Raw genomic sequence first — 11,793 nt, 5'->3', positions numbered from 1 at the left:
GGGCGCCTGCTGAGGCCGTGTCGTCATAGGTGTGCGCGCGGCGTCGCGTGTTGCGTCCTTTCCCGGGGCGGGAACAGCAAAATGGCGCCAGAGGCGGTGGCGGGCTGAGGACGCTGGCTCCCCTCGAAGACCGCCCTGCGCCCCGCGGGCCGCCGCGGCCCCCCCGGACATGGAGGACGTGGAGGCGCGCTTCGCCCACCTGCTGCAGCCCATCCGCGACCTCACCAAGAACTGGGAGGTGGACGTGGCGGCCCAGCTGGGCGAGTATCTGGAGGAGGTGAGCGCGGCCCCGGAGGAGGGGCGCGGGGCGGGCGGGGCCGCGGGCGGGCGCCGGGGCGTGGGGGTGGGGTGGGCCCGACCCCGCCTCGCGCGACCGTCCGCGCCCTCGCCGCCCTCGTCCTCGGGATACGAGTATTTGGTTTTTCTCCCAATTCTGACCCTGCGTCTCGAAGCCGCTCCCTCCTGAAGTAGCGCGGAGCCGCCCGCACCGCACCTGGGAGCCGCGGGATGCGTTGGCGGCGGTGACTGGCGTCTCGCTCCGATACCGCGGCATAGTGCACGTTTGGGTGTTTGGGAGGGCCCGATCGCGGGCGCAGAGCTCTTGCTTTTTTTTTTATTTTTATTTATTTATGATAGTCACACAGACAGAGAGAGAGAGAGAGAGGCGGAGAAGCAGGCTCCATGCACCGGGAGCCCGACGTGGGACTCGATCCCGGGTCTCCAGGATCGCGCCCTGGGCCAAAGGCAGGCGCTAAACCGCTGCGCTACCCAGGGATTCCGAGCTCTTGCTTTTTTTAAAAAAAAGATTTTATGTATTCGAGAGACGGAGCGTGAGCAGGCGCGGGGGGCCGAGGCAGAAGGAGAGGCCGCCTTCTCGCGCGCCGGCAGCCGGACGTGGGCGGCGTCCCAGTACCCGGGGATCGTGACCTGGGCCCGAGGCGGACGCTCAACCCGTGAGCTCCGGCGGCCCGCCTGGTTCCCTGTAGGATGGATCCCCTCATCCTTTATGCCTCAGCTTAAATGTCAGCTCGCTGTCTAAAGCAGTTCTGTCGTAGTCAGTTATATTCTCTAGAATGTTTATCACAATTTGGCCTGTTCAGTCGTTTGTGGTCTTTTTGCTCTAGAATGTAGGTTCCACGAGGGTAGGAACCACGTGTGTACTCTGTTCTTTCTGCATAGTAGAGTGCCCAGCACACAGCAGGCACAGAATGAGTGTTTGTTGAATGACTGCTTGACCTGTTGGTCAGCGTCCTCTGCTTGGACACAGACTGCTGCGACAGTTCAGAGGATAGTGCTGCGTGGGGCTGCTGTGGATTCCAGGTTTCCACATTGGACTTGGTGATGCCTGGTAAATCTACTTCCTAAGTTGGTCAACTCCCTTTCTGCTTCTTTCTTTGTTTCTTTTTAAAAATGTTTTATTTGTTTATTTGAGAGAGCAGGGAGAGAAGCAGACTCCCCGCTGCTGAGCAGGGAGCCCGACCTGGGGGTTGATCCCAGGACCCGGAGATCACTACCTGAGCTGAAGGCAGAGGGTTTATCGACAGGAGCTACCCAGGCGCCCCTCCCTTCATGCTGCTTGTGTTGCTCTTCCAGACCTTCTCTACCCTTTGAAGTCTTAATTTCCCTGCTTCCGTTTTGTCTTTTTTCTTTCATTTTCCATGCAGCTGCCAGGAAGTTTTTTTTTTTTTTTTAGCACATCATATCACATTGGTATTCTCTTTTTTTTTTTTTTTTTTAATTTATTTATTTATTTATGATAGTCACACAGAGAGAGAGAGAGAGAGAGGCAGAGACACAGGCAGAGGGAGAAGCAGGCTCCATGCACCGGGAGCCCGACGTGGGATTCGATCCCGGGTCTCCAGGATCACGCCCCGGGCCAAAGGCAGGCGCCAAACCGCTGCGCCACCCGGGGATCCCACATTGGTATTCTCTTGCATCCATTTTTTAGCTGGTTGTTGAGTGTCTTCGGAGCCGAGAATCGTGTTAAATCGTGAGATGATAGCGGCAAGCAAACAGTAGTCCCTGCTATCCCCTTGTGGGAGGATGGATCCTAATTTAGTAGCTATGTGGAGTTTTGGAACAGGTATAGGTCTGCCGAGAGGTTAAGATTTGGGCTCAGCGTCCTAGCTAACAGGTGGCAGAGCAGAGGCCACCTGTCTCCTCACTGTGTCTTTGTGTAAAACTGATGAGACAAAAACAAAAACAAAACAAACTGATGAGACATTTGAGAGAAGAGTTGAGAGTTCCAAAAAGAGTTTACCTGGGGGCCCTAACTGTTGGGGATAAAAGGGGTTGGCTAGTCAAGGTGAAGAATGTTCCGAGGTAGGAAGGCGCTTGGCTCCGTGGACAACCCGGGGAGGGAGTCGTGTGACCCCGTACAGCGAGGTGGGTGGGGGCGGGCAGCAAGGCTCTCTTTAGGATTCGGGGTTTTTTCTTTTCTTTTTTTTTTTTTAAAGGATATAGGTTTTAGTGACTTTATTTTATTTTAAATATTTCTTACAGATTTTATTTATTCATAAAAGACAGAGAGAGAGAGAGAGAGAGAGAGAGGCAGAGACACAGGCAGAGGGAGAAGCAGGCTCCATGCAGGGAGCCTGACATGGGACTCCATCCTGGGGTCCCCAGGATCATGCCCTGAGCTGAAGGTGGCGCTAAACCACTGAGCCACTGGGGCTGCCCAGATCTGGGTTTTTTTCTTAAGAGTGGCAGAAAGCTATTAGGGTTCTGAGTGGAGTGACATCATCTGCCTTGTATCTTCAGACAAGCACCTGCTTGTGAAGAGTAGATTGGAGGGGAGTGAAGGATGGGAAGAGCCCAGTTAGTGCCGAGGCCCAGGCAAGAGGTGGGGCTGGCTGAGCAAGATGGGTGGTCACTGTGGGGAGGAGCGGACAGGCAGTCAGTGGAGCAGGGAAGGGCAGGGAGCATGGCCTGGATTGAGTGCAGGAGGTGAGAGAGCACAGGAAGGAGCTGGGGCTTGCGGGTTTATGGACGGGTGGTTGGGGTGGTATCTAGGCTCAGCGCGGACCTGTCCAGTAAGAGTTTTAGCTAAGATGTCCAAATGGTGTTTGAGGAAGGCAGTTAGATCCATGGCTTTAGGTGAGATGGGAGGCTCTGCCTGGAGTATGCATTCGGGAGTTGTCGGAAGGCAGGTGGACCATGAGGTCCTGGGAGCGGGCGGGCGAGCGTAGGCTGAGGAGGAAAGGGCCATCCCTTCAGCCCAGGGCCTGGGTGGCTCAGCTGCCCTCGCCTTCATACTCTCTCCTTGGGAAAGCTATCTTCACTTCTTTCCAGAATGTTCTGCTCGCTCAGACTGGCCTGAGAAGCTCCCTGGATCCTATGGGAATGGTACAAGTGGCCTCTTGGTGGCACCCTCCCAGACTCCCCCTTTCCTTTTGGTGCCCAGGTCCTAATGTCTAACCTTGGTCATTATCCTGTGCTTCGGGCATCTTTGCATAATACTCATGTTCCTAAGTATTTGAATCTCAGGTCTGCCTTTGTGGCCGAGCTTGGTCTTCCTACCAGGCCTCTTCCTTCATCTGCCTGGGGCGTGTCTGTCTTTTAGGCGCACCTACTGATGTTAGCACTTTGTTCATCAAAGTTATTGACCCCGGCATCAGGCGCCGGGGTAAAGGCTGGAATTGGCCCTGACAGGTGGAGAGAAGCCCTGGGTGTGCGAGCCACACTGCGGAGGCCTTCACACTGGGCAGGGCAGGGCAGGGAGTGGGCGGCAGGGCAGATGGAAAGCCAAGGCAAAGAGTTTGAAAAAACATGCTGGGGCTTCAAGTGCTGTTTGCTGAGAGGCGTGCAGGAGGGGGGCTGAGGCGTGGGGAGCCCCTGAGTTAAGTATGAAAATAGAGTTAGGGGACTTTGAGGTGTCTCGGGATGGTTCTGGGCGCATGCTGCAGTGTAGGAGACAGCACTGCTGTAGACGGGTTTGGGAATTGTTGGCATACGGCCTGCGGGTCACTGACAAGAGGTGATATGAGCTGGGGCTCAGGGGCCAAGGGGGGGCCAGGGGCTGCAGAGGAAGGACTCATTTGGAAGTGTTCTCTTAGTTTCTGCCCAAAGGATTGACACCAGTGTTCTGTGTGTGTCCTCCCCAGCACTCCCAGGGTGAGGGCTCCTCCTGCCCGACTCTGTCCAGCTGGCCTTGACTTGGAGGGGCTCAGTGTGCAGTGCCTCCGGGCCTCCCAAAGGGAACTGCTGTGCAGCTCCGGCTGTTTGTGGCTCACAACTCTAGGGGCCTCCCTTTTCCAAAACGCGGTCTCAGAGATTACAGGAGGTAGGAGAAATCCTCGGCCTCTCGCCTCCAAAAATAAAACAATGGACAACCAGTGAGCCCAGAGCAGAGCCAGGGCTGAAGGGTGCCGTGTGGTGAGCAGGCACTGCAGGCCGGTGTGGGGTGGGCTCTCTGGGGAGACGCACGCAGACTTTGGCTGCCCCAAGGCCCTGGTGTTGTGTCTTGCAGTTGGACCAGATCTGCATTTCCTTTGATGAAGGGAAAACAACAATGAACTTCATGGAGGCAGCACTGTTGATCCAGGGTTCTGCTTGTGTCTACAGTAAGAAGGTGGGTGCCGCCTGGCTGTTGGTGTCACATGCGAGTATCTTCCGGGACAAGGCTGTGTCCTGCTGGCACGGGTGGCAGGCTCACCCTCTCTTCCTGGCCCCGCCAGCACTCTGGTCTCCCCTGCTCCTCCCCACCTGTTAACACAGCTCACACTTATAATCGAACAATTATCATCAAGGAGCGATCTTAGATTTATAATTGCAGGGTCTGCTGCTAATGCTAAACGTCCAGCAATGTCCAGGAGAGCCCCCCCACACAACAAAGAATCATCCCGTCCAAAATGTCAATAGTCCTAAAGCCCAGAAACCATATTGTAGAGTAAGAGGAGAAGCAGGATGAAGGGAACATGTTGAGAAAAACCGGTATTTAGGAAGTGCCCACCAGAAGGAAGTCAGAGAAAGATAAAAGAAAATGTCCTGAAGTCAGAGCGGTAGAGAATTTTAAGGGGAAGGAAAAAATTGTTGAATTCAGTGGATTGACCCATACAGGACAGGTATTCAGGTGTCTACGGGTCTGTAATTGGAAGGTCAGCAGGGGTTTCACTGAAAGGAGGGCCAGACTGTGGGGTGGGGAGAGGCCACTGGGAGAGGAGACAAGGGTGGGCGTGAGTCAAGCAGTGGTCCTGCAGCCAGCCAGCTCGTGCCCCGCTCTGGGCCTCGGCCTGGACTGGCGAGATCAGAAATGGGCAGCAGGCAGGTGTCAGAATATCCTCAGCGACAGCCAGGACTGAACCGCACGGACCTGAAGGGTGAAAGGGCAGGTGGGGCGGCCGAGGAAGCAAGACCCCACAGCTGAGGAGTCGGTCAGGGCCGTGGGTTGCAAAGACCCCTCTCAGGAGTCTGGAGGCGGAAGTCAGGGTTGTGACGTAGGGGAGGTGGACCCAGAGTTCCTGCCTAGTGCCCAAGTATTCATAACGGAGAATAGAAGTCAGTGGCTGAGAATCAGCAGACTTGGTGGAAGTTCAGAATACTCCTGAGGGGAACCAGACTGGCTGACAGCCTGGGCAGCGTGATGGACGCTACACGTATCCTGTGGTTTGTGAGGGCGCCATGGGGCACACTTACGTGACTTCCCCCAGCGTGCTGAGCCGTCCCTCCTGCAGGGGCAAGGAGAAGTGCGTGACAGCACTGGTCCAGAACTGGCGGTTTAGTGGCTGGGAGAAAGGTGCACGAGGTGAGTGTTTAGAAGTATGTGATGGGTCCCAGCTAGGGAGGGGCGAGCGACCTGCATTCAGGCCTGACCAGCACAGGACACAGTAGCTTTACTGGGGGCACCAGAAGTTATTAAGATAGTTTGAGATCTCATTGGCTTTTGTCCTAGATAATCCCATTAAGTCAGATTCCTATGTCCTGCATGTGTCCTGAGAAGGAACGTCTGCACAGACGTGCAGTGACAGATGTGCGTGTTGTAAAGCAAGTGCAGTGACATGTTAATAATAAAGTCTGGAAGGTGTGGGGGGTCAGCACCACCCAGGAGGACTTCCTGAAACAATGCAGACGGCCTGTGACCTGGGCTGTCAAAGATGGTAAGTACTAGCAACGCCTCTCTGCTCATTCTCTATGAAGCGGGAACAGCGGTGGTACGTAGTTCAGGTAGACTGGATGGGGTGAAGCCCGAGTCCTGAGACGTGCTGGACACTTACCAAAGTCACTATAAATTAATCCAAATAAATGGGGCCCATGTTCGAAGGACCACCATCCGCATGGTCACCATCGTGTCCAGTGTCTAGTGCAGAGCTCTGTGCATAAAAGAAGGATTTCATGCAAACTTATGGCATGAAAAAAAAGAAGCAGGGCCAAGAAGAGTTGCTTGTGTCCTTGGGCACGGTTACCCCAGAGGGAACGGCCTGGAGGGGGCACAGGTGCACAGCCTCCTGGCCAGCATCTCGGAAGTCCTGACCCTCACCGTGGGGGTGGGGTCCCACGGGTTGTGGCTGGGGCTTCTGGAGATGGGGCAGTGGTGGCCCAAACCTGCAGGAGGAAAGGGGGCAGCTGTGGGTGCTGGGCGGGAGCAGCATGGACCTGGGCCAGCGGACCGCATGCGGGCTGGTGTGTAGGGTGTGAAGGCAGCCACTCGTGTGGCGTGCGGGGCCAGAGGAAGGGGAGAGGACCACACTGATGAGACATGTCAGGTGGACGTTGGCAGAACTCTGCTGGGAGTTTTGGAGAGGACGGTGGGCTTCTGTGTGTGTCCGCCTTTGGGGAGGGCCAGGTTGCATTGAGGTCGGCTTTCCTTCCCGCTCCTCACTGTCCGCTTCTCGTCACCAGGTGGAGTACCTCTACTCGCTGGTCTACCAGGCTCTGGATTTCATCTCCGGCAAGAAGTGAGTACTGGTGGTGAGCCAGGAGGCGGATGCCCATGTGTCTGCCCTGCGTGCAGCGTGGGAGGCCCCTGCAGCCTCCCAGACACCCATGCACTGGTTCTCTCTCAGGCGGGCCAAGCAGCTCTCCTCGGTGCGGGAACACGGGGCCGATGGGGACACCAGCTCCATGGCTCCCCAGGAGGGAGAGGACCAGGTGAGATTCTTGGGTGTGTGGCCGCTGCCCGCTGTGCACTTGCCTGGCGCTGCTCCTGAGCTCTTGTCCCCGCATAGTTCCTGTCACTGGATGACCTCCCTGACGCCCGCACTAACGTGGATCTGAGGAGTGACCTGGCCCCCCGTGTGAGTGCCCCTCCTTCTGTAGGGGCTGCACTTAGCTGACAGGGGTTGGAGGGATCATCCCATATGGGTTCCCCACCTGGAGCCCACGGGACCTGTGGCTCACCCACTGTTGGCCTCCATGCAGGAGATCCTCATCATCCCTCTCCTGCCCATGGCCCTTGTGGCGCCTGATGAGGTGGAGAAGAATGTCAGCCCCCTGTACAGGTATCGGCCTGAGCCTGGCTGAGGGGACTCAGATAAGGGGAGAGGCTGCTGGGCAAGGGTCTCTGCAGTGGATGTGTTTTGCCAGCACAGCTGTCAGGGGGAAGTCCTGGCCAGCCGGAAGGATTTCCGGATGAATACCTGCACCGCTCACCCCAGAGGAGCCTTCATGTTGGAGCTGGTGGGCATACCCCCCACGGAGACGCTGCTGCCGAGGAACCAGGAGGGTGAGGGCTTGGGTGTGGCGGGCTTGGGAAGGAGGGGTCCCCTGTGCCTGCCGGCTCTGGTCCCACCTCCCTCCCCGGGCACCTGCTGTGAGGATGTGTCTGAAGGTGCACATCCTCTTTGCCCCCTTTGCCTGTAGCTGGTTCAACCCAGGGTGCCTGGGTCCTGGGCCAGGTCTCTGTTCTCCCCGCTGAGCCCTGGCTCTGCTGGGCCCCTGGGAGGGGTCTCCTGGGGGAGGGGTTGGGCTGACCCTGCCCAATCCCCCTCTTTGCCAGAAGCTAAGAGGGCTGAGGAGCAGCCAATGGAAGTCTCTGCGTGCTGCCCAATCCCCGTGCTCAGCATCTCCCCGGAGCCAGGTGAGAAGGGAGCGTGGTGCTGCATTTGCAGGGTGTGGGTAGGGGTGCGCTGTGCTCAGCCACCCCAGGGGTGAGGTGTGGGGAGCAGCCGTGGCTCACTGTGCTGTCTTGGTCTCGTGACTGCCCTGTGACCATTCTTGGGCCTGTGAGGTTTGGGCCTACTGTTTCTCCCCTGGTAAGCACGGATGGGAGCGTTTCAGGAGGAAAATTGATAAAGGAAAATGAGCCAAACAGAACAGAGCGGTGTGACGAGAAGAGTGTGGAGTGCCCTGCTGCAGTCCCTGGGTCAGCTGAAGGAAGCCGAGTGAGGAGTGGCCTTGCAGGTTCTCCTGGGCGTTGGCAAGGCAGCCTCCCACCTGCTGTCTGCTCTCTACTCACCTGCTCAGGTACCTCGCCAGAGGATCCGCTGCCTGCAGGTGGTGGTGAGGATGAGGATGAAGAGGGGGCAGCAGAGCTCCCTGAGGCCATGGCCCCCGAGGTCCCCCAGGAGCCCCGGAGCCCACAGCAGGTAGGACCCCTACTGAGGCCTGCAGAGCTCAAGCCGTCAGCCAGGCAAGCGTCCCCACGCTCACGTGGGCCATGCAGTCCTGTCTGGGCACCCTCCAGACAGCCTTAGACCTGGCCTCACCCCCAGCTCTTTGGGGTGTTCCCCGCACGCCTTTCCTCTCTCTGAGCAGGACAGCTGCTGCTCCTCAGCAAGGAGCTGGGGTTCAAGGGCCTGTGCCCTATGCTGTTGTGGCTGGCACCTAGGATGGTGGCTGGTTTCCAAAGCTGACTCTTCTGGGGTCGGGCTGGCAGGAGGGGCCAGGCTTGAAGGCTTTTGCTGCTTCCCACCACCCTCATGGGTCACCTTTGTGTTTTGGCCTGGAGCTAAAAAATCTATTTTTATTTATTTTTAAAGATTTTATTTGTTTATTCATGACAGTGGGAGAGAAGCAGGCTCCATACAGGGAGCCTGACATGGGACTCGATCCCGGGTCTCTAGGATCACACTTCGGGCCAAAGGCGGCACCAAACCACTGGGCCACCGGGGCTGCCCTAAAAAAATCTGTTAGAAGAAAAACTCTGATGCATATAAGAAAGAGGTTAACGTTTGTTAATTTTGATCGATAGATGCGTGACATTTAAGATTTTTTTGTATATTTTAAAGAAAAAGGTACCTCACAACCATTTATTTATTTATTTGTATTTTCTTCTAAAATTTTTTCTTGAGTTTTTGTGGACCCTAAGAGGGTCCCTGCAGGGTTCTTGACGTCTGATGCCAGAGCACAGCTGCTGGTTGCCCAAGCCTTGGGTGCCAGGCTCTTCCTCCAGAGGAAGGGGAGGAGAGGGAGGAGGAGGGGGAGGAGAGGGACCCCCTGGAGCTGTTTCTTTGCAGAGTGCTGCCCAGCCCAGTGGGTGGGTGCTGCGGGAGCGACGGGAGCCAGCATCCCTGAAGGTGAGGGGCATGGGGGCTCAGACCAGGGAGGGTGTTCTTTGAAGCTCCACTGTCCCCCCCCCTCCCCCCAAACTCCTCCAGCTTTTAGAACCTGAGCTCCTAGCCTGAGGCCCTTTCTGTGGACTCTTTCTCAAGGAATCTTCCTTTCTCCAGAAATTAAGTCTGCTCTTCTGCCACTCTGGGGCTCCTCCCTCCCTGCTGTGTCACCATTAGGTCCTGAATGTGGCTGGCTCTTTGTGCTCAGTGTCTGGGCTCTGGGGGGGAGGGTGCACATCCTTAGCTCCCCACCCCCCACGTCTGCTTGTGCTCTGTGCTCAGGAGACTCCAGACCCCTGGCAGAGCCTGGATCCCTTTGACTCCCTGGACTCTAAGCCCTTCAAGAAAGGTAATTGGGTGGGTGCAAGGGGACACCTCTCTGGCATCTGTGGATGTATTCTCTGGAGCACTAGCATTTGATGAGGGTGGGCTTGTACCCATTGGGAGCCGGGTGGGAACTGTGCTTGTGCAGCTGTTCCTGGGGCCTGTGGGTGCCATAACCTACCCCAGGGCCCAAAGTTGTGCCCCAGACATAGTCGTTTGCCCCCAGGTAGGCCTTACTCCGTGCCCCCCCGTGTGGAGGAGGTTCCAGGACAGAAACGCAAGAGGAAGGGTGCCACCAAGCTGCAGGACTTTCACCAGTGGTACCTGGCTGCCTGTGAGTGGTGGGCTGGGGCTGGGCCAGGGTGGGAGGGTCCGGGGACAGCCTACAGGGACTCGGCCTCATTCCTGCCAACCAAATTCTCTTGAAGACGCTGACCATGCCGACAGCAGGAGGCCCCGGCGGAAGGGCCCGTCTTTTGCAGGTGAGGTCAGGGTTGTGTGCACTCTCCCGAGAGGTAAAGTGCTGTGGCATCATCTGTCTGGTTCCCCTGGGCCTGGGGGTGCCCAAGGCTCTAGGGAGACTGGGGTGGGGGCCCGGGCAGGACACGGGAGCACCTCTCACAAGGCCGTTGTGTACAGACATGGAGGTCCTGTACTGGAAGCATGTGAGGGAGCAGCTGGAGACTCTCCGGCGGCTGCAGAGGAGGGAGGTAGGTACTGGCCCCTGTGTGGAGCTCGCATGGCTCCTGCCGGGAGATAGCAGTGCCCCTCATGGGTGCTCTCTGCACAGTTGGGTGAGCGGTGGCTGCCGAGGCCTGACGAGGGGCTATGGCCTGAGGACGACGACAACCTGGAGGATTCCCTGGAGGATCTGAGGACAGCAGGTGGGAGCCTACTGGGATGGGCCAGGGTAGGGATTCACATCTGCCAGCCAACCTGCCTCCAGCTGGGGCTTCTTGTCTACCAGCAGATGACTTTCTAGAGCCTGAGGAGTATGCAGAGCCTCCTGAGGCTCAGCCCGGGGCCGCTGCAGACCTGGGTAGGCCTGAGAGGGGGTCCCGGAGAACAGGGGAGGGAGGAAAGGGCATGGCTCGTGGCCATTGCAGCTCACAGTTTCCGCTTTCCAGAAGCAGAGGCCATGTCAGCATCCCTGAGCTACGAGGAGCTGGTCCGAAGGAATGTGGTATGTCTGAGTGAGAGCAGGTGGGGTGCTGGGGGAGGGGCCCCTGCACGGAAGGTGACGGCTCCCTGGTCCTCCTCCAGGAGCTCTTCATTGCCACTTCTCAGAAGTTCGTCCAGGAGACCGAGCTGAGCCAGCGCATCAGGGAGTGGGAAGACACCATCCAGCCCCTGCTGCAGGAGCAGGTGAGGGGTCGAGCTGAGCTCTGGCTGCGAGTCAGGACACCCCACCCCACCCCCGCTTTGGTTTTGCCCCAGGATCTCGCCCCTCCTTGTAGGAACAGCACGTGCCCTTTGACATCCATACCTATGGGGACCAGGTGGTCTCAAGGTTCAGCCAGCTCAACCAGTGGTGTCCCTTCGCGGAGCTAGTGGCTGGGCAGCCTGCCTTTGAGGTGTGCCGCTCCATGCTGGCCTCCCTGCAGCTGGTGAGTGGCCTGGGGAGCCTGGGAGGGACCCGGTCCCCGCTTCTGCTGACACCTCATCCCTACAGGCCAACGACTACACGGTGGAGATAACCCAGCAGCCGGGGCTGGAGGCGGCCGTGGACACCATGTCCCTGAGACTGCTCACGCATCAGCGGGCCCACAAGCGCTTCCAGACCTACACTGCCCCCTCCATGGCCCAGCCCTGAGTGGGGAGCACTGAGGCTGGGAGTGGGCTCTGGAGCTCCCCCAGGGGTGCCGGGCACCCATCTGCCCGCTCCACCCTGTTTCCTGGCTGGCTCAGCCCAATAAAACGGTGTTACCACCCACCTAACCCTTAGAAACCCGTCAAGTCCTGCTCTGCAGGGAGAGGACCA

General features: G+C 57.7%; 1 protein-coding gene across 9 annotated transcripts; it reads left to right on the top strand.

The window, feature by feature from the left end:
* The first annotated feature begins 37 nt into the window (after nt 1–37).
* Nucleotides 38–11,750, top strand: NCAPH2 (non-SMC condensin II complex subunit H2). 9 transcript variants are annotated; one of them, XR_005365458.1, is made up of 20 exons: nt 38–277; nt 4,469–4,570; nt 6,838–6,893; nt 7,002–7,086; nt 7,164–7,232; nt 7,357–7,436; nt 7,527–7,660; nt 7,934–8,014; nt 8,401–8,522; nt 9,393–9,452; nt 9,771–9,837; nt 10,039–10,146; nt 10,241–10,294; nt 10,452–10,522; nt 10,603–10,696; nt 10,780–10,851; nt 10,940–10,995; nt 11,076–11,177; nt 11,250–11,419; nt 11,485–11,627. XR_005365458.1 is itself a non-coding variant. In XM_038550089.1 (20 exons), exons 1-20 carry the CDS (start codon nt 170–172, stop codon nt 11,623–11,625), a joined length of 1,794 nt encoding a protein of 597 aa, XP_038406017.1. In that variant the 5' UTR covers nt 39–169; the 3' UTR covers nt 11,626–11,750. The 9 variants fall into 9 exon arrangements, 8 of the variants coding, with proteins under 8 accessions (XP_038406017.1, XP_038406015.1, XP_038406014.1 ...); XM_038550089.1 differs by having other exon boundaries at nt 39–277; nt 10,795–10,851; nt 10,943–10,995; nt 11,270–11,419; nt 11,485–11,750; XM_038550087.1 differs by having other exon boundaries at nt 39–277; nt 10,783–10,851; nt 10,943–10,995; nt 11,270–11,419; nt 11,485–11,750.
* Nucleotides 11,751–11,793: the final 43 nt, after the last annotated feature.

This window comes from Canis lupus, chromosome 10, assembly GCF_011100685.1.
Source record: "Canis lupus familiaris isolate Mischka breed German Shepherd chromosome 10, alternate assembly UU_Cfam_GSD_1.0, whole genome shotgun sequence".
Lineage (NCBI taxonomy): Eukaryota > Metazoa > Chordata > Mammalia > Carnivora > Canidae > Canis > Canis lupus.
This window is presented reverse-complemented; position numbering and strand designations above follow the sequence as displayed.